This window comes from Solenopsis invicta, chromosome 7 (genome assembly GCF_016802725.1).
Source record: "Solenopsis invicta isolate M01_SB chromosome 7, UNIL_Sinv_3.0, whole genome shotgun sequence".
In the NCBI taxonomy this organism is placed as follows: Eukaryota; Metazoa; Arthropoda; class Insecta; order Hymenoptera; family Formicidae; genus Solenopsis; species Solenopsis invicta.
In genome coordinates, this window is record NC_052670.1 from 13105407 (window position 1) to 13129434 (window position 24028).

General features: G+C 27.5%; 4 protein-coding genes and 1 long non-coding RNA gene across 12 annotated transcripts in view; 1 reads left to right on the top strand and 4 right to left on the bottom strand.

Moving 5' to 3' along the window:
- The window catches only part of LOC120358255, an 84364-nt gene that overhangs the window by 35551 nt on the left and 24785 nt on the right, over nucleotides 1-24028 (top strand). The gene's annotated exons all lie outside the window — the stretch shown is intronic.
- On the bottom strand, nucleotides 599-7169 carry LOC105193975 (odorant receptor 43a). 6 transcript variants are annotated; one of them, XM_039451866.1, is made up of 8 exons: nucleotides 6426-7169; nucleotides 6229-6291; nucleotides 6022-6129; nucleotides 5275-5743; nucleotides 1728-1826; nucleotides 1519-1627; nucleotides 920-1075; nucleotides 599-783 (listed from the first exon to the last, which is right to left on the bottom strand). In XM_039451866.1, the coding sequence occupies exons 1-8, from the start codon at nucleotides 6454-6456 to the stop codon at nucleotides 730-732; spliced, it is 1089 nt and encodes a 362-aa protein (XP_039307800.1). In that variant the 5' UTR covers nucleotides 6457-7169; the 3' UTR covers nucleotides 599-729. The 6 variants fall into 6 exon arrangements, with proteins under 6 accessions (XP_039307800.1, XP_039307799.1, XP_039307802.1 ...); XM_039451865.1 differs by having other exon boundaries at nucleotides 6211-6291; XM_039451868.1 differs by having other exon boundaries at nucleotides 6229-6298.
- On the bottom strand, nucleotides 9920-11953 carry LOC120358250 (odorant receptor 85b-like). 2 transcript variants are annotated; one of them, XR_005575225.1, is made up of 5 exons: nucleotides 11858-11953; nucleotides 11640-11751; nucleotides 10697-10852; nucleotides 10196-10567; nucleotides 9920-10118 (listed from the first exon to the last, which is right to left on the bottom strand). XR_005575225.1 is itself a non-coding variant. In XM_039451876.1 (4 exons), the coding sequence occupies exons 1-4, from the start codon at nucleotides 11917-11919 to the stop codon at nucleotides 10514-10516; spliced, it is 384 nt and encodes a 127-aa protein (XP_039307810.1). In that variant the 5' UTR covers nucleotides 11920-11953; the 3' UTR covers nucleotides 9920-10513. The 2 variants fall into 2 exon arrangements, 1 of the variants encoding a protein (XP_039307810.1); XM_039451876.1 differs by having other exon boundaries at nucleotides 9920-10567.
- On the bottom strand, nucleotides 15836-17213 carry LOC120358248. The gene is made up of 3 exons (XM_039451874.1): nucleotides 17136-17213; nucleotides 16733-17002; nucleotides 15836-16451 (listed from the first exon to the last, which is right to left on the bottom strand). The coding sequence occupies exons 1-3, from the start codon at nucleotides 17164-17166 to the stop codon at nucleotides 15874-15876; spliced, it is 879 nt and encodes a 292-aa protein (XP_039307808.1). The 5' UTR covers nucleotides 17167-17213; the 3' UTR covers nucleotides 15836-15873.
- On the bottom strand, nucleotides 18180-23765 carry LOC105193974 (odorant receptor 43a). 2 transcript variants are annotated; one of them, XM_039451871.1, is made up of 8 exons: nucleotides 23127-23765; nucleotides 22199-22657; nucleotides 21805-22068; nucleotides 21155-21623; nucleotides 20822-20920; nucleotides 20613-20724; nucleotides 18532-18687; nucleotides 18180-18407 (listed from the first exon to the last, which is right to left on the bottom strand). In XM_039451871.1, the coding sequence occupies exons 2-8, from the start codon at nucleotides 22227-22229 to the stop codon at nucleotides 18354-18356; spliced, it is 1185 nt and encodes a 394-aa protein (XP_039307805.1). In that variant the 5' UTR covers nucleotides 22230-22657; nucleotides 23127-23765; the 3' UTR covers nucleotides 18180-18353. The 2 variants fall into 2 exon arrangements, with proteins under 2 accessions (XP_039307805.1, XP_039307806.1); XM_039451872.1 differs by having other exon boundaries at nucleotides 22199-22376; nucleotides 22519-23765.

Below are 24028 nucleotides of genomic sequence, written 5' to 3' on the forward strand. Positions count from 1 at the left end.
TATTTATGAAAATACGTAGCAACACTGCGTAAAAGATAAGAGGAACAGGAATAATAAGGGCTCATCACAAGAATAAATTAAAAAAAAAATTGTTATTTAAAAAATACATTGTGTTGTTTTAAAATTTTGTATTCGTTAGAAAAAAGAGAAAATATTGTATAATATGTGCATACATATATACGTACACAAGCTTTTTGCATATAAAATGTAGTACTGAAAGTCTGTAATACATTTAATACAAACTCTATATTAGCAGTAAATTATTATGATTTGACAGCTTTAGACGCTATATTTATTTAATATAAAATATGTCTTAATTAAGTAACATGTATTAATGCATATACTTTTATTCAGGAATAGGATTTCCAAATTTGTATTATAAAAGTAATACATACGAGAAGTTGTCACAAAATTGGTACATTTAATTATAAATGTACCAATATTTAAAACTAGGAAGATTTCAGAATTATGCTTCAGTTTTGTCTTCTGCTTGACCCAAGCATCAAATTCTATGAAAGTATTTCTATGAAGGGCAACAAAAATATTATCACATTACAAAATACTTAATATAGTTTATAATAAATAGCAAATACAATAATAAACAAGAAAAAAATTTATTTCTATTCTAGTAATTGTTAATACAATATACTGCCATCTATTTGTAATTATTTAGTTGAATATACATTCATTTCTTTATGATACGTAAGTATTAATATATTGTCTTAATTTTTAACCATGTTTTGCCAATAAAAATGTTATATATCCACTCGATGTTTTTAATACCTAAAAATAATTAAATTTTTATTTACAAACATTACAAAGCAATAGGAAAAGAAACATTTTTTTTTAAATTATGAGAATAACTTCGATTCTTAGCAAAGCATAAAAATTAAATCGTATAGATTTTAAATATTCTTACGCTGCAAAAAGTAGACATTGTTAATGGAATAATTCTTCCTGCAGTAATACAAATAGGATGATGTGTTCGAACTATTAATAAAATAATATTTCTCGCATTTTTTGATTCCAATTTGTACCACTCAAGATTGCATATTGCACGATATACTGCATTGGACTTAAGGAATAAATATACAAAAATATATTAGCTGACATGTTATTTAAGTATAAAAATTTCATATTCGAACTTGTATATAATACAATATTGATACAGATCTATATTAATAACAGCATAAGAGCGGTTAGCGTAGCACGCGTAAGTTAATTATATTAGATTAAAAATATTTATATTGGGTCATTAAGTATGAAACTTTACACATGTGAATATCTTGTTTCATACTTAATAACCCAATATAACTAATCAATAATATAACTAATTTTTCTTAATACTGTTATTCAATATTTAATAAAACTGACGTCATGACTTTATCAGAATTTTGTAGACTTTATGTTAATCTTCTAAAGTTTATTAATGAATCAAAATTATTCACTATAAAATGTAAAAGATTTTAATTTGTAATTATACACATTATATAGTTATAATTAGTTGGTATTACTTACCTGTTCCGTTAAAAGTTCTCCTGCACCACAATACAAAAAAGTATTCATTAATAAGATTATAAGTGTAATTATCGAAATGTAAATTTTTGTCGTAACTTCATCCATTTCTCTGTAAATCAGAAATTAAATATACAAATTATAAAAAAAAGAAATAAAAATGTTATGAATGTACTTTAAAATATTCTTCACAATGATTCATTAAATCTTACAATATAAAACAGAACCCGCATAGGCAGAATACAACAATGAAGTGAAGTAACATAAATAACATCATTAAAGAGTATGTATTTTCGATATTATCAGCAAATCTGTAAAAAAATAAGAATGTTTAAGAAGATTATTATTTTAAAATCAAGCTATGCATACCCTGGTAGAAATTTTATGTTTTGAGCAATACTCTGGCTAGTCATATTATTCTAGTTGGTAACTGAGAAGTAAAACTACATAGAATCCTAATCAGTATTTAACGCTTTGACTACATGGCACAAAAGATGCTCAAAATCTAAACAAAAACAGAATAAACAATGGACAATTCAATTTATTAAATATTGTACCTGGACATCGATCTATTAATACTAAACATTAACTAGGTATATGGCTACGCGTATTTTTGCCAAATAAACTGCCAAATAAACTGCTTTAAGTTATTAAATAAAATTAATCAGAGAAGACATTACAGTGAAAAAAAATAGAAAAATTTATCTACTGCATATACAGATAGTAGATTATGAATCGAGGCTCCTGTGTACATACGACAATGATGATGCATACTGTATGTTGCGATCGAAAAATTTAACATTTAATAATGAGCCCACTACAGTTGACCTGCCGACGACTTGCAGTCGAAAACGGCAAAGCTGATTGGTTTTCTACAGCTTTAGATTTTCTTATATATAGGAGTTGCCTGCCGAAATCAGGTCAGACAAAATCTCTTTGGGAAACAATAGTTTGCGAACCAAGCGAGCAAATCGAGCCGAGTGTCGTACGACACTCATAGTCATCTATAAAGACCGAGATCTCTTTACAATACATTTGTGTAACGAGGCCAAAACCTCTTATAATTTATCTGGAGATAATAAACATTTTTACCTAAACGTAATCAGTATATGGAGTGACCTACCGTATACAACAAAACACTATAAATGAATAAGGCGCTTGAACATCTGGCTATCTAGTCAGAAGCTGTGCGAAATAGTTCTCTTCCATATAGACAATAAGTAGATAAATATCTAGGAAAACTGCAGAATATTTTCTACCAGGGTATGTCTACATTACAAAAAAAATTTTAGAATGGAAAGAACTAAATTTTAAGATTGTGAAAATTTAATTATATAATCAAGTAAAAATGAATAAAATTTAGTTAGATAAACAATTTGATGTAAATTGTATATACAACAAAATTTAATTAACACTCTAAAAAACTGAAATGCCGATAAATACAATATTAAACAATTATTCAAGTATCATTAGGTTAATTTATAGCTAAGACAGTGCAATTTTTATTGTGTTTACCTTATCTTTTTTTTCAGTGTTCAATACATACATACTCAGGTATCAAGTTCCCGCATGTTACTATCAATTTGATAAAAATGTACTTTTATGGGTTATATCTCTTACGGAAATAAATTATTAAAAATCCAGTAATTACTGGTAGCTTTCAATAGATTCATTTTCTAATAGCGATTATATATCATCTAATAATCAAATTGTTTGCAATAATCACTTTCCAATAGCTTTTGAGTGAATGATTATTGGTATCATAATCAGATTGTATGCAATAACCTTTGCTCAGTACGTTTTAACTGTAGTGGTTGTTGATTCCAAATCAGATTATTTGCAATAATCATTTCCCATTAGTTTTTTTATTGATTGATTACTGATTTCATTAATTAGATTATTTACAATGATCACTACAGCATATTACTTTTAATAGTTACAAGAATGATTAATGACTTTTAATAGTTGAACTATTCACGGTAGCGACTATTTAAAACGACTGTGCAATAGTTTTAAACTAAAAGACATTAATGTCATATCAGTACTCGAAGTATTAACAATAAACTTTCTTATTATAGTTCATGAAACAATAATCAGTATAGTAATAGAAATTTTGTAATTCAAGCATGCAGAGTTACAACACTGGCTATATAATTGGCTGACATATAATAAACTTTTCTTTATATTTTTATTATTTACAGAATTTTTAATTAAATTATATAATATTATGTATATATTTAAAAGTGTGTTTCTGTATAAACTTGTATAAAATAGAAACACAAATTAATTTTACTATGTAAAATAGCATATATACATATTTGAATGTTTGTAATGAGCCTAATAATCACTACACTATTACGAAAGTGATTACTGAAAATTAATTGTTATTTTAAAATGGTGTAGTAATTATTGAGTTTAAATAATTCTTTAATAGTTCAATTCAATTGACATCTGGAATAGTCCTACTATTAAACTAATAGTTTTTAATAATCCTCGAAAAAACTGTGACAAACTTAATCAAATATTTTTACTAATAGTTTTTTAATATTTATGTAATTTTATTTCTATAAGGGATATTTACTTAAGAAAGCACCTTCCAATTTTATTTATAATATTGTCGGCAATGTATGATTGTGAGTAATTATTTTTAACAAATTAGAAAAATTTTATACTAATAAATTTCGTACGTTGTTGTCTTTTTGCTACTTGGAAAATAGTTTAAATCCAGTTGCCTCAGGTTATCCCTATCAGAGATTAGTATCTTTATTATTAGCAACGTGATTGCAATCGAAGGCAAACTTATAGTAACAAGTATTTCTTTTCTGGTGTCAAAGATTGCGTAGCTATCTGAATATATATACGTATGTACCCTATGTAATTATGTATTCATTCAATCAACGTATCAATTCAATTTTCACCGAAATTATTAATAATACAACAAAACGTTCTAAATTAAAGTGGAACGGTTTCGAAGGATTCGTTTTTAGTTACGTTGTTTTTTTCTTTTAGTAGAGGTGACATAAAGATGTATAGATTATCGTTATTTTTAAAATGGAATTATCTGTTTACCTTTATACAATCCGATTTCTTTAGTTATTCTGCGTCTACGGTATTAAGGTAAATTTATCGAAAACTCAATAGTTTATGATAAAATTACCTTAATATTTTACGTACAGAATAAATAACGAAATCGGACTATATTTTATACTTTATTCTGATATACTTTGTTAGAAAGTAAGAGACATCTCATTAACTATTAATTTTTTGATAATTTTATATTATTACTACTATGCATAAATTAATGAAATTAATTAATTGATGCAAAGAAAATACAGAATTGCTTTGAAAAAAATGTTACTAGAAGGCCCTTGTCATTCACAACGATTTTTGGTGCCTAATAATAATTTTTAATTTCTGTTTGGCACCAAGAACCGATGTAATTGACGTAGACCTTTTAGTCGCATGTTTTAATTTCGTAGGTCCGATATAATGTATTATTGCTTAAAAAAAAAATTGTGCTGACAATATATAATATTTCTTAACAAATCAACAATATGCTTATTTTTAAAAATAGTACTAGAAAATGTGATACATTATTATTATGTGACATATCATTTGACTGAATGTGTATTAAAACTTAGTATTTGTATCAAACTATAAATAAAAGTGTAACATCTAAATTTAAAATGTATGAAAAAAAATTCAGTTTACAATAAAATTAATATTGTTATATATGCTATTTTTGTAATAAAACTATACCTGATCATACGTAAATGAGATGTTACGATATTATTTAGTGTTTTGTTGTAGTTTTTGCATGACGTCATATTAACTAGTCGACATCTAAAGTTTTTTAACTGGCCACAAATGTGAAAAACTAGTAGCACTAAAAAATTGTCTACTGACATAAATACAGTAGTTGCAGTCACGAGCGATATAATATGAATACAGAATGTCAATTCAAACTGCGGACTTTTATCTGTATCATAGAAGTCATATGTCAAAAACAGTAACGTCTTATGCTGATCCGTACGATTTGTTACTGACGCTATTTGTATGCCAAAAAAGGCTGAAATTATTGTTCCAAAAGCTCCTATTATCATGATGAAGTATCCAATAACTATGATTACTCGAGCAATTTGTGCTTGTTTTATCATCACGGCTCTCTCTATATTCGATTTGAATACTATCCAATCTTCCACCATCATATTTATAATTGACAAAATAACTGTAAATATAAATAAAGCTATATTTTTTATATTTTAGAATTTTAAATCACTTATTATTAGCAACTGTGTATTATATGTTAATTATTGTACTAACTGACGTGTTATTTAAATGTTTATAGCACTCTTGAATTAAAATGACAATTACATATACATTTTATAATTAATTTCAACAAATATTAATTTAAGAAGTAAGGGAATATAATGCCACAAAATTCTGTGACTTGCGTTACTATACAATATAAAACATTTACAAAATTTTACAAAATTTTAGATATACCTGTTCGTTTCGACAGCATAATAACGTATTTCATTAATGTTATTATGAAAAGTAATGTAAGACGTAAATTGTCTACTACCAGTACCATGTTGCCCCATACTTGTATAACTGAATGTATCATTGGAATAATGGTAACAAATATTATTAAACTTAAAATAATGATTACACGAAGTTTCAACCATAAATTACTTGTTTCAAATTTGTCACCTTCGGGCCATAAACCCATTATTTCAAAGCTTAAGCGATGTATTTCAACTGCCCACACGAAATCTGAAATCTCAATTTTTTTATGCAAAGGAGACGATAATATTTATTTATACAACAATATTATAGTAATTAATTTATCCGGCATATAGATCGTGTATAATGAGACGAAAAAGTTTGATACATTGTTAGTGTGTTACCTTTGTAACCTGAAGGTTCTGTAATGTCCATGTTTAAAACTGCTATGAACGGTTATCTCGCTCTTCCTGTCATAATGTGAAGCAATATTCACCCTCTTTTGAAAACTCGTCGTATGTTGAACGCCCCATTAAATATTGAAAACTCTATTCCCAATTGATTGCTACCCCCAGCTATTGCTACCTAAGACGAAGCTTTACGAGCACAACTTTACAGTCATAAAAACCGTTTATATCTAGTAAAATGAGACAAGAGATGAAAAATATTGCATCGCAGTACATCATGATTATGCTGAAGAAGTTTTTTTATACTTTCTATAGTTCTATTCTTCGTCCGCGTATTCTTCAGAGTGGTGAATAATGTTATAGCAAGTTCAATAAAATTCTACATATCAAGCAGATAAATTCAGAAATGTTATAGTGAAAAGAGGAGATAATGTAACTCTTTTGTACATAGTTCTGAAAGTCTTTTTTTTGACATCGTTATGACACATAAGTGAATGTAATATTATACAGAAGTTGATATTATAGCTTATATATTAATTTAAATTTGGTACAATAACTTTCTTATAAGCAATATTTTTAATTTACCTTGCCATTATATTCATTAATCTGTTCTTTAATATATTCTAGACTCAAAATTGACATATTTATTATATTAAATATTATTTTAAAAATTACGTAGGGACACTGCATAAAAGTTAAGAGGAACAGGAATGATATGGTTCATCACAAGAATAAATTAATGAAAATAGGTTATAGGTTTTTATAAAATACATTGTTTTATTTTAAAATTGTATTAATAATTATTTTTAAGCGTAAACAAATTTTAACAATAAAATATAACGAGTGAACAAACAAGGTCAAGTCGAACGAAATAAAACTTTTACAATACTACGTACATAATTTAAATATTTTTATAAACATTTTTTATTAACATATTTTTAACATCATTATAATATTTATAAAAATCGTACTTATACAATTAAAAAATTTTCTGCATTGTAGAATACAGCCTCCAAAGTACATTTAGCTTCACCAGCAACCGTTTCTCTTTTTTTATTGTCGAGCCTTCTTTATATTCCTAAACTCTTTTTTGTGTCAATTAAATAGCAGGCATTTGCTTTCGGCCGCGCGCCTGTATATTTTAACTTTTCTTATATTAATTTTGCGTATTTTTTTGAAAAGGCAAACAGGAAGATATTCCTAAACAATACAGTATCGGAATATGCAAACAATCGAAAATCGATTTTTTCGAAATTTCTAATTATGACATCAGAGGTATTAGGTGTACGACAATAATGCATACTTTAAACGAGTAAGGCGCTCGAGCATCTTGCCATCTAGTCAAAAGCTGCGCCGAATAGTTGTTCTCTTCCAAAACGCCGTATAGTCAACAACTCGATAAGTATTTCGGAAAACTGCACGATATTTTCTACCAGGGTATGTCTACATTAAAAAAAAAATTTTGCAATGGAAAGAATGAATAAAATTAAGTTAGATAAACAACTTGATATTAATTGTATATACAGGGTGACCCATTTTAATCTATTACCCCAAATATTTCTGTTCTTTTGCGTTTTACAAGAAAATGTTTTAGACAACAGTTGTATAGTTTGGAAGGTGACGTAAGATGGTGTTTAGGCATGCAATTGGTTCAGCCATGCAATTCTATTTCTAAAAATATCCTTCTGAAAATTGCTCAAAATTTTCAAACACTTATTACGATAGAAAATTCTCAAAATCTTGCCTTAATTGGACGAACCTTTTCCGATCTTGCCTTGACTAACTGAATCACCGATCAATCTTGTCTTAACTGACTGGCTCACCGACCGATCTTACCTTGATTAGTTGGATCATCCTCCGATCTTTCTTCGAACACAAAAAATGTGTAAATCCGACCGGGCAACCTACACGTGGTACATCTTGATGCTAATGTCGACGGTAGTGCAACTTTCAAGTTTTATAACTGAAAAAATACTTAACGAAAAAAACATTTAATTATAGTGTTTTGGAAAGACCTTGGGATAAGCTACAAGAATATGCAATACGAAGTAGGCAGTACCATTTAAAAACATGAAGGTAAGCTTTACGTGACCTTCAAGCAACTATTCAAGATCAAATTAATGACACCTTGCATCCCCCTTGAAACCATACAACTTTTCTCTGAAACATTTTCTTGTAAAATGCAAGAAAACAGAAATATTTAGGGTGATAAGTTAAAATGAGTAACCCGGTATAATAAGATTTAAATAAAACTTAAAGAAACTGAAATGTAAATAAATATAATATTAAACAATTGGTCAAGTATCATAATTTGTAGCTAAAGTAGTACAATTTTAATTGTGTTTACCTTATCTTTTTTTCAATATTGAATACATACATACTCAGATAGCAAGTTCCCGCCTGTTAATATTAATTTGATAAAAAATGTATTTTTATGAGTTGCATCCTTTATGGAAATGACTTATTTGAAAGCAAATGATCACTAATAGCTTTGAATAGTGATGATTTATTTTCTAATTCTGAATATGTAGCATTGAATAATCAAATTGTTCACATTACAATAGAACCTCCTTAACTTTGGCCTTCTATAATCTTTGCATTCCTTCACATGTACTTTTACAGATACTAATATTATACCCCTTTTTTTATAGAACACGCTCACCACAGCACGAATCTACCAATCACTGTGTACGCGTAAGTACATGGTGATTGGTAGACTCGTTCTGTGGTCAGGATATAATATAAATATGGCATTCTGTTTTTTGGATTGCCTCATAGGGTCAAAGTTAAGGAGATTCTACTGTAATCACTTCCTAATAATTTTTGAGTGAGTAATTATTTCATAATCAGATTGTTTGCAATAATCATTCTCTAATAGTTCTTTTATTGAGTGATTACTGATTCTATTAATCAGATTATTTGCAATAATTACTATAGCACACTTTTTTTAATAGTATATGTATATTATTATATGTATGATTATTAGCTTTCAGTTGTTGAAAGAATGTATGGCTATTTGGATATACATTGTTAAGACCGTAGTTCTGCTTGTTCTCACAGTCGCAAAATTTGAAAACACACTCGCGCTCGTCAAATAAAGCAGACTTTATAAAATTACAATTTTATTGAAAGTACGTGTTATACCTCGATGATAAAACCTAAGACAAAAAAACAGTTGCCGATCGATTGTCATAAAAATATTGATTTTCCTCAAGACATTGAGCTGATCGTTAGCTCGATCGTCATACCGACCGTAACAATACATACATTTGTATGTGTTCGGCACTTTAGTGATGTGATTATATTTATTAATTTGTTCTTTAATAATTTAATAGATCTTAAATTCAAAGTTAACATATATTTAGTATATTACAATGAATATTGTTTATGAAAATATGTATCGACACTGCATAAAGGATCAAGAGGAATAGAAATGATATGGCTCATCACATGAATAAACTAAAAAAAATGGCTTTTTAAAAAATACATTGTTTTGTTTTAAAATTATGTATTAATTAGAAGAAAGATAAATATTGTGCAATATGTGCAAACATATGTACGTATACAAGTTTTTTAATAAAATGCAGTACTGAAAGTCTGTAATACATTTAATACAAACTTTACATTAGCAGTAAAATTATCATAATTTGACAGCTTTGGACATCATATTTATCTAATATCAAATAGGTCCTAATTAAATAACATGTATTAATGCATATACTTTAATTCAGAAATAAATTTTCCAAATTTGTAAAAGCAATACGTACGAGAAGTTGTCACAAAATTGGTCCGTTTAATCAGCCCCATTTGCCTTCTGCTTGACGCGTAAACACAAACACAAAAATTTTATCAAACTATTTCTATTAGGCGCAATAAAAATATCGTCACATTACAAAATTCATAATATAGTTAATAATAAATTGCAAATGTAGTAATAAGCAAAAAAAAATTTCTATTGTAGTAATTGTTAATATAATATACTGCTAACTTGTAATTATTTAGTTGACTATACACTTATTTCTTTGTGATATGTAAATGCATTTATTTTTCTACGATACGTAAATATTAATATATCGTCTTAATCTTTAACCATGTTTCGCCAATAAAAATGTTATATATCCACATGATGTTTTTAATACCTAAAAATAATTACATTTTTATTTACAGACAGTACGAACCAATAAAAAAAGAACTTTTCTCAAAACTCATAGATATTTCCATTCTTATCAAAGAATAAAAATTAAAACATAGATTTTAAATATTCTTACGCTGGAAAAAGTAGACATTGTTAATGGAATAATCTTTCCTGCAGTAATACAAATAGGATAGCGTGCTTGAATCATTAATAAAATAAGATTTCTCGCTTTTCTTGATTCCAATTTGTACCATTCAAGATTGCACATTGCACGATATACTGCATTACACTTCAAGAATACATATACAGAAATATATTAACTGACATATTGATTAAATTTAAAAATCTTATTTTTGGTAATATCAAATGGCGCAACATGTTGCAGGAAGTGTAGGTGCGGTTTTGGGAGCGCACGTTGTTTTAGATCAAAAACCTTCATACAATTAAACAAAAAAAAACTGTAATAACTTGCGCCCTATAATTGCATTTATATTCTCATTAGCTCTGCATGATGAATTATTCTTATATGTCATTTTATCAAAAATTATTTTCGAAAGTTAATTTATAAAGATCTAATAAAGTCAGTTTACATTTAGTCAGCCAAAAAATTATAATCGGCTCTTATTCGTGTGAATTCGGATTTTTGTTAATGTAAATTGTAAGTCCTTTATAATATATATATATATATATATATATATATATATATATATATATATGTATGTATGTATGTATGTATGTATGTATGTATGTATGTATGTATGTATGTATGTATGTATGTATGTATGTATGTATGTATGTATGTATGTATGTATGTATGTATGTATGTATGTATGTATGTATGTATGTATGTATGTATGTATGTATGTATGTATGTATAATTGACATATCAAATTTTTAATTGCTTTTTTTTATTTCAATATTTAACAAACTGACATCACGACTTTATCAGAATTATGTGGACTTTATATTAGTTCTTTAAAATATATTAATGAATGTAAATTATTTACTATAAAATAAAGTAGATTTTAATTTATAATTGTGCACATTATAGTTATAATTTAGTTGGTATTATTTACTTGTTCCGCTAGAAGTTCTCCTGCACCACAGTACAAAAAAGCATTTATTAATAAAGTTATAAGCATAGTAATCGAAAAGTAAATTTTTGCCGTAATGACTTCATCAATTTCTCTGTGAATCAGAAATTAAACGTATAAATTATAAACAAAATTAAAAAGTTATGAATATGCAATAAAATAATTTTTGACAATGATAGATAAGATTCATTAAATCTTACAATATTAAACAGAACCCGCTTAGGCAAAATACTATAACGAAGTGAAGTACCACAATTAACATTATTAAAGTGTACGTATTTTCGATATTATCGGCAAATCTGTAAAAATAAAACTTATTTAAGGAGATTGTCACTTAAAAATAAAAATAAAGCGTTACATACGATGGCCTAAAAGAAATTTCATACTTTAGACAGTTTCTAAATGTTTATATTATTTCTAGTAATAGTTCTTTAGTAATTGAGAATTAAAACTACATAGAATCTTAATCAAGATGTTACGCTTTGATCGCAGGGCACGAAAATGCGCAAAATTTAAAGAAAAATACAAAAAATAATGATCATTTCAATTGATTAAAAAGTATACCTAAAGGTTGATCTATTAGTATTAAATAATAACTGGGGAAATGGAAAACGTATTTTTGCCTGGTAAACTGCTTTAATCTAGGGTTTAAGCTACGGCAAATAGATTAAAAATTGGAAAATTTATTTACTGCATTTACAGAGAGTAGATTATGCGTCAAGACTTTTGTATACGATAATAAAGCGTACTATGTAACGTTCTCAAATATTTCGCCATATAGACAGTAGCTGTGAGGAATAGTCTTCTGTCCACGAGTGCCGTATAGACAGTAACTGGGTGCCTAGGATACTGCAGAATATTCTCTATCAGTGTACTACATTGAAAAAAAGTTTTAGAACGAAAACAACCATGTTTCAGGATTGTGTAAATTTAGTTACACAAACTGTAATTAAGAGAAAATCAATAAAATTGAATCAGATACACAACTTGATATAAGTTGTATATATTTAAAAAATAGTTAACAATTGAAGAAAATGAAATGTAGAAAAATTTAATATCAGATAGTTATTCAGTTATCATAAGATTAACTTTTATCTAATGTAGTACATTTTTTATCATGTTACCTTATCTTTTTTTTTTTAACAATCAATACCTACATACCCAGATAGCAAGTTCTTTCATATTACTATCGATTTGATAAAAGTATATTTTAATGAGTTGCATCCCTTATGGAAATAAATTATTGGAAAGCCAATAATCACTATTAGCTTTCAATAGTGATTATTCATTTTTTAAAGCGATTATGTAGAATCTAATAAACAGATTGTTCGCAATAATCACTTTTCAATAGTTTTTGAGTCAGTGATTGTTGGTTCCATAATCAGATTGTTTGCAATAATCATTTTTCAATAGTTTTTCACTGTAGTGATTATTGATTGCAAATTAGATTATTTGCAATAATCATTTTTCATTAATTTTTTTATTGAATGATTATTGACTCAATTAATCAAATTATTTGCAATGATCACTACAGCACACTACTTTCAATAGTTTATATGTATAATTTTTATCTTTCAGTAGTTGAACTCTCTACAATAATAACTATTTAAAACTGTTCAATAGCTTTAAACGCAAAGAGATTTTTCATATCGGTAGTCGAAGTATTAATAATAAATATTCTTATTATTGTGTATAAAATATTTATCGGTATAACAATGGTAATTTTGTAATTCAAGCACGCAGACTAACAATACTGGTAATATAGCTGGCTGACATATTATATATTTCTTTACATTTTTACTATTTACAGAATTTTTGATTAAAATGTTATAATATTATATATATATATGAAAGTGTATTTCTGTTTAAACCTCTGTAAAATAGAAAAACAAATTAATTTTTCTATTTAAACAAAAATGGGTGTGTGTGTGTGTGTGTGTGTGTGTGTGTGCGTGCGCGCGCGCGCGCGCGCGCGCGCTAAGTAATCCATGTAAAAACCGTAACGAACTTAATCAAATAGTTTTACTGATAGTTTTTTAATATTTATGTAATTTTATTTTCATAAGGGATATTTATTTAAGAAAGCTCCTTCCGATTTTATTTATAACATTATCGGCAACGTATTCATGTGACTAATTATTTATGACAAATTAAAAAAATTTTATACTAATAAGTTCCGTACGTTGTTGTCTTTCTGCTATTTGGAAAATAATTTCCATCCGGTTGCCTTTAAGTTATTCCTATCAGAGATTAGTATCTTTATTATTAGCAACGTGATTGCAATCGAAGGGAAACTTATAGTAGTAAGTATTTCTCTTCTGGTGTCAAAGACTGCGTGACTATCTGGACATATGTATACATATGTATGTATGTATGTACGTGTGTACTCTATGTAATTATATATCCATCCAATCAATTCAGTTTTCACCGTAATTATTGATAATTTCAAAAAATGTTCAAAATTAAAGTGGAAAAATTCCGAAGGAGTCGTATTTTAGTCACGTTGTTTTTTTTCTTTTAGTACAGGTGACAAAAAGATGTATAGATTATCGTTATTTTTTAAATGGAATTGTCTGTTTCATACAATCTGATTTCTTTAGTTATTCTGCTCGTAAAGTATTAAGGTAAAGTTGTCGAAAACTCAATAATTTATAAGTAATAATATATAAAATAGGAAAGGCTCTGAAGAAATAAATTAATATTATGAGTAAATGCCGTAAGAGCTAACCTAAGATGTTCGTGTGAGAAATAATTTAATTTATTTAAAAAACAATTATTAAACAATTAGACTTTTTGATCCTCTGGTTTGGCTCATCCTCAGTGAGCTTATTAATCCATATGCGATGATAATCAGGCTTGTGTAGCACAGGTATAAAAATTGACAGTCGAAACGGATGCGGTACAATTGTAATCAGTGTACCCCATGGTCCGCGTCGTTGTATAAGTTTTTTTAATGAACATACTAAAAAATTATGTGTATACATTTTTTTTTAAGAATGACGCGACGTAACAACGTTAAGTAAGGGCAATTGCATAAATTAACGAAAAATAAAGGAATGTATACAAAGTATTAGACGGAGATAGAGTAACTTACATGAAACGGATATCCAAAATTCTAACGATGTGGATCGAACATACGATTATAAAAAAGTGAGCAGTAAAGCTGATAGTGAATTTATAATAAATAAACAGTAAATTCGGAAAGAAGTAAGAGATAAAAACGTCAGGCGTTAGTAAATAGTTCTGTATATAACGGATCTAAGAGATCTGTGTGTAAATTTAATGGCTGTTTTTGTTTTTGGATATAGATCATTTTAAATACAATTCTTTTGTTTAAAACTTTTTCTCTGTCTAAACTTTCAACTTTATTCCAGTCCATTTCATGTGATAAGTTGATTCTGTGATCAGTGATGATGGAATACTGAATCGAGTTTCTGTTAATGTTTCCGATGTTCCATGATTTTAGTGTTTAAAAATCTGCTTGTCTATCCCACATATGAGATCCCGCAATCTTTGCAATTTATTTCAATAAATTACGATAACTTTACCTTAATATTTTACATACAGAATAACTAGAGAAATCGGACTACATTTTATACTTTATTCTGATATATTTTGGCACAAAATAAGAGACATCTCATAAACTACTATTTTTTTTATAATTTTATATTAATACTACTATACACAAAATGATAAGATGAAATAACTGATGTGACGATTACACAGAATTGCTTTCAAAAAATGCGACTAGAAGGCCTATGTCATTTACAGCAATTTTTGGTGCCGAATGATAATTTTTAATTTATAATTTTTACAATTTTTATAATTTCTAATTCAAACTGCGCGGTGCATATTAATAGGACTCGAAACACAGTCATAAAACCGTAATAATATGACTAATTCAATTTTATGACTGTGTTTCAAGTTCGATGAATATTCGACGCGCAGTTTCAGTTAAAAATTATAAAAATTGGAAAAATTTAAAATTATTATTTGACACCAAGAATCGATGTGATTATATAAGCCTTTTAGACTCATGTTATAATTTTATTAATTTGATATAACATATTATTGCTTTTAAAAACATTGTACTTGCAATATATACATTTTTTTAACAAATCAACATAATGGTTTCCTGTAAAAAAAATAGTAATAGAAAATTATTATTATGTGACATATCATTTGACTGTATGTGTATTAAAACTTAGTATTTGTATTAAACTATCAATAAAATTTTGACATTAAAATTTAAAGTACGTGTGAAAACAATTTTAATGTAAAAATTATTTTTGTTATTATGTTTTATTGTTGTAATGTATGTATACCTGATCATACGTAAATGAGATGTTACGATATTATTTAAAGTTTTGTTGTAGTTGTTGCATGACGTCATATTAATTAATCGACGTCTAAAGTTTTTTAACTGGCCACAAATGTGTAGAATTAATAGCAATAAAAAACTATCTACCGACATAAATACAGTAGCTGCAATCACGAATGATATAACATGAATAAAGAATGTCAATTCATACTGCGGACTCTTATCGGTATCATACAAGTCGTATGTCATGAACAGTAACGTCTTGTGCTGATCTGTACGATTTGTTATTGATATCATTTGTATGCCAAAAAAAGCTGGAACTACTGCTCCAAGACATCCTATTATTATGATAAAGTATACAATGACCATGATTACTCGAGCAGTTTGTGCTTGTTTTATCATCACAGCTCTCTCTGTATTTGATTTGAATGCCATCCAATCATCCGCTATTGTATTTATAATCGACAAAAGAACTGTAAGTAATAAACAAAGCTACACTTTTTATATTCTAGAATTTTAAATTATTTATTATTAGCAACTGTGTGTTATATGTAAATTATTGTACTTACTAACTTGTTATTTAAATGTTTATAGAATTCTTGAATTAAAATGAAAATTACATATATATTTTATAATTAATTTCATTAAGTATTTAGCTAATTCATTGAAGTAAGGGAGTGTAATGCCACAAAATTTTTTTACGAGCGTTACTATACTATATAAAACATTTTGCTTTAAATAATTTTAGACATACCTGTTCGTTTCCACAACATAATGACGTATTTTATTAATGATATTGTCAGAGGTAATGCAAGACGTAAATTGTCTACTACCAGTACCAAGTTGCCCCACACTTGTATAACCGTAAGTATCATTGGAATAATAATGACAAATACTATTAAACTTAAAAAAATGCCTACGCGAAGTTTTAACCATAAATTACTTGTATCAAATTTGTCATTTTTGGGCCATAAACCCATTATTTCAAAGCCTAAGCGATGTATTTCAACGGCCCACACGAAATCTGAAATCTCAATTTTTTATGCAAAGGAGACGATAATATTTATTTATACAACAAATTTATGGTAATTAATTTATTAGGCATGTAGATCGTGTATAATGAGATAAAAAAGTTTGATACAGTGTTAGTGTTTTACCTTCGTAACCTGAAGGTTCTTTAATGTCCATGTTTAAAACTGCTATGAACGGTTATTTCGCTTTTCCTGTCATAATGTGAAGCAATATTCACCCTCTTTTGAAAACTCGTCGTATATTGAACGCATCATTAAATATTGAAAACTCTATGCTCAATTGATTACAGCTGTTGGTACCTAAGACGAAGCTTTACGAGCACAACTTTATAGTCATAAACATCGTTTATATCTAGTAAAATGAGACAAGAGATAAAAAATATTGCATCGCAGTACATCATGATTATGCTGAACAAGTTTTTTTTCATATGTTCTATAGTATTATTTTGTCTGCGTTTTTTTGTGGTAAACGTTCTAATAGCATTTTCAATACAATTCTGCATATGAAGCTCGAGAATTTAGAAAAGTTACAGTCAAAAGTGAAGGTAATATGACATTATTGTATATAATTTTAAAAAACTTAATTTGAAATGTGTCTATCATTGTGACAAACATGAATAGAATGTAAATATACATACTTTTAGAACATTAATTTTTATAAAATTGCATGACTATTTTATATATAGAGGAATAATTATGTAATTTTTATATACTGTTACGCCCGGTATGGACGGTCGGGCTTGCGAACAGCTGACTTTGGAGAAAATCTGTACTTTATTGACGATCGTTCGTTGTCAACTGTTGTTCTGTCTTATCTCGGTTTTGTGTTACGTCTTGCGCTAATAAAATGGTTACTTTTTAAAAAAAAGCCTATTCCTTGATGAGTGCGGGAGTCGCGTGTGAAAGTGCTCTTGTGCTAATAAAGTTCCGCGAGTGCGTGTGTGCGAGTTCTCCTTTGGACGCAACAATATATTATTTGTGTGCATTTACTAATCTTTTTACAGTATAAATATTTAGAAGCACTTTTATAAATAAAAATAAATTGAGAATATAGTTCTATATTTTTGATACTTTGTGCTGTTCAGTTTTCTCTTCTCTTTAATATGTAAACACAAACATATTAAACTTTATCAAGATATTTCTTTGAGGGTCAATGAAAACATCATTGCATTACAAAATACTTAATTTAATTTACAATAAAAAGCAAACGTAATAATAAGCAAAAAGAATTCATTTCTGCAACAATTGTTAATGCAATATGTATTGTTGTCTACTCGTAACTATTTAATTGCATATACACTTATTTCTCTGCGATACGTAAATGCTAATATATTATCTCGCTTTTTAACTACGTTTTGCCAGTAAAAACGATATATATCCAGTCGAAGTTTTTAGCACCTAAAAGTAATTACATTTATATTAACATTACGAGCTAATATAAACAAGAACTTTTTTTAAGAGCAATAGTAACTTTTTTGCAAAAAGCGCAAACTTAAAGCATAAAGATTTTAAGTATTCTTACGTTGCAAAAAGTAGCCATTGTCAATGGAATAATTTTTCCTGCAGTAATGCAACAAGGATGGCGTGCTCGCATCATTAATAAAATAAGATTTCTTGCCTTTCTTGATTCCAGTTTGTACCATTCAAGATTGCACATTGCACGATATACTGTATTGCACTTAACAAATATATATACAAAAACATTAACGTATGTATTATTTAAACATAAATAAAAATCTAACTTTCAAAATTGTCAAAAAACTTAGCAACGTTTGCAAACGTTAACAACTAATGCAAGGCTAATGAGAGTATATAAGCGCGGAAGTGTTAGTGGAACGTAAGATATTATGAGAGTATATAAGCGCGGAAGTGTTAGTGGAACGCAAGATATTTTAATTTAAAAACTTATAAAGTTTATATAACTAATAAACTTAAATGAAGATTTTTAAACTATAATCAAATAATTTGCGTGTTACTGACCACGGTTATTTTCTTTTATTAGGCCTGAATCATAGTTATGTTACATGTTATTTCACAGAAAATTATTTTCAAAAAATAATTCGTAAAAATTAATTAAGATTTAAGTTATTTTTGACCAAAGAAAAATTATAATCGGCTTTAATTTTTATGAATTCGCATTGTTAATGTTGTAACAGGCTTTTATGAAATACATGAAACATATATAAATGAATGACATAATAAACTTTTAATAGTTTTTCTTGCAAGGAAGGTACGAAAGTATTATCTTCTGATTTTGACGAGCCTTTAATATTTTATAGTGCGTTTAATAGTTTTGTTGTAATTTAATATGTAATTTAATAAACTACTAGTGTAGTTTAATATTTTATATCAAAATAAAGGACACGTATTTTTTTATACGTACCCGTTTTCACTTTTAGGAGGTGAAACACCCGTTTCTAAGAAAATCAGCATTTTTTCTTTGAAGTGAATATCGTAACTGAAAGAAATAGGAAAAAATATTTGGCATGAAAGTTGAATGGCTTGAAGAATATAACAGTAATAAAAAGAATTTTTTTTTAATTTTTTATAAATTTTTGAAGAAAAGGTTTAAAAAAATCTTTTTATCATGTTATATGTTATAAAATATTTTTTAAACCACTCAATTTTCATAAAGAACATTATCTCTATCTCTTATAATTTTAACGATATTTGCTTCGAAAGAAAAATACCGATTTTCTTCAAAATCGGGTGTTTTATTCTTTAAAAGTGAATACGAACATATATAAAAGAATATGTGTCCCTTATTTTGATCCGTAGTACAACATATTAAAAGCTTATCAAAATTGAAGGACTATTGTACTTCTACAGGGTGTTTCAAAAATAGTTGGCTAAACTTTAAGAACATATGATATGGTTATTTTACTCACTGTAAAAATGAAAAAAGTTATATAAACATGCGTTAGGAAATGTTTCCTTTTCAAGTTATAAACATTTTTATTGACTTTACAGAAATTGCTAGAAATGATTTCCTTCCGCATCAATACATGTTTTGCATCGATGTCTCATGGATTGTCGAAGACGTTTAAATATTCCCGAAGTATTTCGTATTTTTTCACACGCAGCGATAATACGATTCTGGATTACTTCCATAGTAGCAACAAGAGAATCATACACGAGAATCTTAAGATGGACCCAAGTAAAGTAAAAATCCAAAGAGATCAATCTAGAGAACGTGCAGACCAAGCGATGGGTTCTCTTCTACCATCTATTGATGACGTCGTTGCGAAGCATGCATTGATGCGGAAGGAAATCATTTCCAACAATTTCTGTAAAATCAATAAAAAAATGTTTATAACTTGAGAAGGAAGCATTTCCGAACCCATGTTTATATGACCCTTTTTTCATTCTTACAATGAGTGAAATATACTCTTAAGGTTTGGCCAACTATTTTGTAAACACCTTATACACCTTTCTTTGTTAGTAATGTTATTAAATAAAATATGGCATTATGATTCCATCAAAATTATGAAGACTTTTTATTTGTTTTCCAAAATTCACTAATAACTTCGTTACGAGATAAAAAAAGTAAATTTTTTAATTATTTATTCACATTATAAGTATAACTTAATTGCTATTACTTACTTGCTCCGATATAATTTCTCCTGCACCACAGTACAAAAAAGTATTCATCAATAAGGTAATAATAGCCATTATTGATATGTAGATTTTTGACATAACAACTTCATCCATTTCTCTGTCAATAAGAAATTAAAACGTATAAATTACAAAAAAATAAAGAAGTTATGAATGTGTATTAAAATATTTTTTCGTAATGTTTCACTAAATCTTACATTAGTAAACAGAACCCGGTTAGACAAAATACAATAATAAAATGAAGTACCATTATTAACATCATTAAAGAGTATGTATTTTCGATATTATCCGCAAATCTATAAATATAAAAATATTTAAGAAGATTATTATTTAAAAACCAATAAAACGATACGTACCCTTGTAGAAATTTTATATTTTTTGAACAGTTACTGGATAGTTATATTATTTTTGCTTAGTAATTGAGAAATAAAACTACTATACTAATTCCAATCAAAATGCAATGCTTTAAAAAATTTAAGCAATAACATTTATTTAGTTAAATGTTACTACTGTTGTAATAAAAAGTATACCTGATTATACGTAAATGTGACGCTACGATGTTATTTAAAGTTTTGTTGAAACTCTTGTATAACATCAAATTAATTAAGCGGCATCTAAAGTTTTCTAATTGGCCACAAATGTGAAGAACTATTAGCACTAAAAAAATATCTGTAGACATATATGCAATAGCTAAAAACGAGAACGATATAGTTTGAATACAAAACATTAATTCAAACTGCGGACTCTTATCTGTATCATAAAAGTGATATGTTAAGAATGGTAACGACTTTTGCCGATCCGTGAGATTCAATCCTGACATTATTTGTATGCCAAAAAGAGAGGGAATAGTAACTGTAAGAAGCCCTATTATCACGATAACGTATCCAACAACCATGATTAATCGTGCAGTTTGTGCTTGTTTTATCATCACGGTTCTCTCTATATTAGACTTAAATGCCATCCAATCTTCCGCCATCATGTTTATAATCGACAAAAGAACTAGTAAAAAATATGAATAAAGCTTTATTATTAATGTATTAGAATTTTGAACTATTTATTATCAGAGGCATTCTATTAATTCCGGCATATATTATTATACACAAATAAGTAATTTTTAGTTTCTGATTGTAAAACTTAATAAGTTTTTTATATAAATTATATTAAATAATTCTAGATATACCTGTTCGTTTCCACAGCATAATAACATATTTCAATGATGCTATTAATGGAGGTAGTGCAATACGTAAATTGTCTACTACCAATACCATATTGCCCCAAACTTGCAAAATCCCTTGTATAGTTGGCACATTGATAACAAATATTATTAAAATTAAAATAATGCTTACACGAAGATTCGGTAATAAGTTATTGAATTTGTCCTTTTTAGGCCATAAGCCAATTATTTCCAAACCTAAGCGATGTATTTCAACAGCCCACATGAAATCTAATAATTTTTTATAAAGAAAAAGTCATAATAAGATAAAGATTATTGAACACAAAATTATAGTAATTCATCTATTCAACAAGTAGATTACGCATACTAAAAATAATATGATGCAGTATTAGTGTATTACCTTTGTAACCTAAAGATTCCGTAATGTCCATGGTCAAAATTAATGTGAAGAGTTGTCACGCTCTTTTCGTAATAAATGTGAAGCGACATTCACCCTTCATCGAAAACTCCACACGTATGTTGAATGCGGCATTAAATATTGAAAACGCTATCCCCAATTGATTACAGCTGTTGGCACCCTAAGACGAAGTTTTACGAGCATAGCATTATAGTCATAAAAATTGTTTATATCTAACCGTTTATATCTAGTAAAATGAGACAAGAGATGAAAAATATTGCATCGCAGTACATCATGATTATGCTGAACAAGTTTTTTCATACCTTCTATAGTTCTACTATGTCCGCGTATTCTTCAAAGTGGTGAACAATGTTATAGCAATTTCAATAAAATTCTACATATCAAGCAGATGAATTCAGAAATAATTGTGCAGCCATAAAAACCGTTTATACCCAGTTCTATCTAATAAGACAAAAAATAAAAAATATTGCATCACAGTACATAAGCTTGTGGAATAAGTTTTTTTTTTGTAACGTCTATAGTTCCATTATATCCGCGTTTTCTTCGAAGCGATAAATGATGTAATTGCATTTTTAATGGAGTTCTGCACGAGAATTCAGAAATGTTATAGTCAAAGGAAAAGATAATATGACATTATTGTATGTAATTTTTAAAAGTTATATTTGAAGCAATATACATATCTTTGTGTCAAACATTAGTGAAAACATTACATTCGTCGGAAACGTATCGAAATATGAATTTCAGAAATACTTATTGTTCGTATATTTTCCTTGTTAAATTGTTGATGTTTTCAAAAATATAAAAGTGTACGAAGTGACAAAAACGGATTTAAATACAAATTACAATGACTCAATTATTAGATATATAGAACATATAATAAATAGGAATCAATAATATATAGAAATCATACCTTTATATCTTGATGATGCCGTAATGTTCATGTCGAAGATTAACATGAAAAAGTTTGATCATTCTGTTCTTTCTACCAGATAATGTAAGACAATTATCGCGCATGCTTCTCCATATAAATAAAATATAAAAATCTGGAAACTTTGACCAACGCTGTATTAATATTAAAATTACCATTCTCAATTGATTATAATTGCTAGGAATGCAAAAAAGAAACTTTATAAACGTACAGTCATAAAAATTATTTACGCATTGAAAAGACAGAAAAAGTTACGAGAAATTAAAAATATAGCATTGCAACATATTTAATGAATTAAAAATTTTATCATATTTTATCAATACATGTTTTGCACTTTAACCTTCTGCTACCGTGGTGAAATTTAGTCACGTACATAGCAAAGCGTCTGTGAGACTCCGAAAACGAAATATTGTTTTGATACGTTTTTTGTAATTATTCAATCTTTTGGTCCTAGAATTACATGCGTATTTGATTTAAATTAAATAATTTCTTTCAAAATTATAAGCTTTACAAAATTGAATCGGGTTTCACAGATGTCACCACGGTAGTAGAGTAATCCATATTATATGTACATTTATTTCCAAAACAATGTAAATGTAATTTTAAGGAGATTTTATTGTATACGGGCACATAGACTTTTGAATCTTATATTCATATTTTTAACTCACATTTATGAATAAAAAGTTAACTATATGCTTAAAAGTATTTTATTAAAACTAAGTTAAGAATATTGGCCATTGAAGTCGAAAGACAAGATAATGTGACATAGAGTGATACTAAATGTATTTATTTTTCAAAAATTTTTTTAAAAACTTAGTTATTGCCATAACAAACGAATGCAATATTACCTGTTTCATAATATTTTACAACTGTTCGTTATTCAT

Bases quoted from the DNA above. Each gene is read 5' to 3' on its own strand.
- LOC105193975 (XM_039451864.1), bottom strand. From the start codon at position 6,456: ATGGACATTACAGAACCTTCAGGTTACAAAG. The intron at 5,744-6,021 runs GTATATCTAAAA...TTATATTTACAG, and splicing joins TATGCTGTCGAAACGAACAG to TTATTTTGTCAATTATAAAT. The intron at 1,076-1,518 runs GTAAGTAATACC...TTATTCCTTAAG, and splicing joins GAGAACTTTTAACGGAACAG to TCCAATGCAGTATATCGTGC.
- LOC120358250 (XM_039451876.1), bottom strand. From the start codon at position 11,919: ATGTTAATTGTGGTACTTCACTTCGTTATAGTATTTTGCCTAAGCGGG. The intron at 10,853-11,639 runs GTAAATAATACC...GTATTCTTGAAG, and splicing joins GAGAACTTCTAGCGGAACAA to TGTAATGCAGTATATCGTGC. The intron at 10,568-10,696 runs GTAAGAATATTT...AATTATTTTTAG, and splicing joins CAATGTCTACTTTTTCCAGC to GTATTAAAAACATCATGTGG.
- LOC120358248 (XM_039451874.1), bottom strand. From the start codon at position 17,166: ATGGACATTAAAGAACCTTCAGGTTACGAAG. The intron at 17,003-17,135 runs GTAAAACACTAA...TTGAGATTTCAG, and splicing joins AGAACCTTCAGGTTACGAAG to ATTTCGTGTGGGCCGTTGAA. The intron at 16,452-16,732 runs GTATGTCTAAAA...TATTACTTACAG, and splicing joins TATGTTGTGGAAACGAACAG to TTCTTTTGTCGATTATAAAT.
- LOC105193974 (XM_039451871.1), bottom strand. From the start codon at position 22,229: ATGGACATTACGGAATCTTTAGGTTACAAAG. The intron at 20,921-21,154 runs GTATACTTTTTA...TTATATTTATAG, and splicing joins TCACATTTACGTATAATCAG to ATTTGCGGATAATATCGAAA. The intron at 18,408-18,531 runs GTAAGAATACTT...AATTACTTTTAG, and splicing joins CAATGGCTACTTTTTGCAAC to GTGCTAAAAACTTCGACTGG.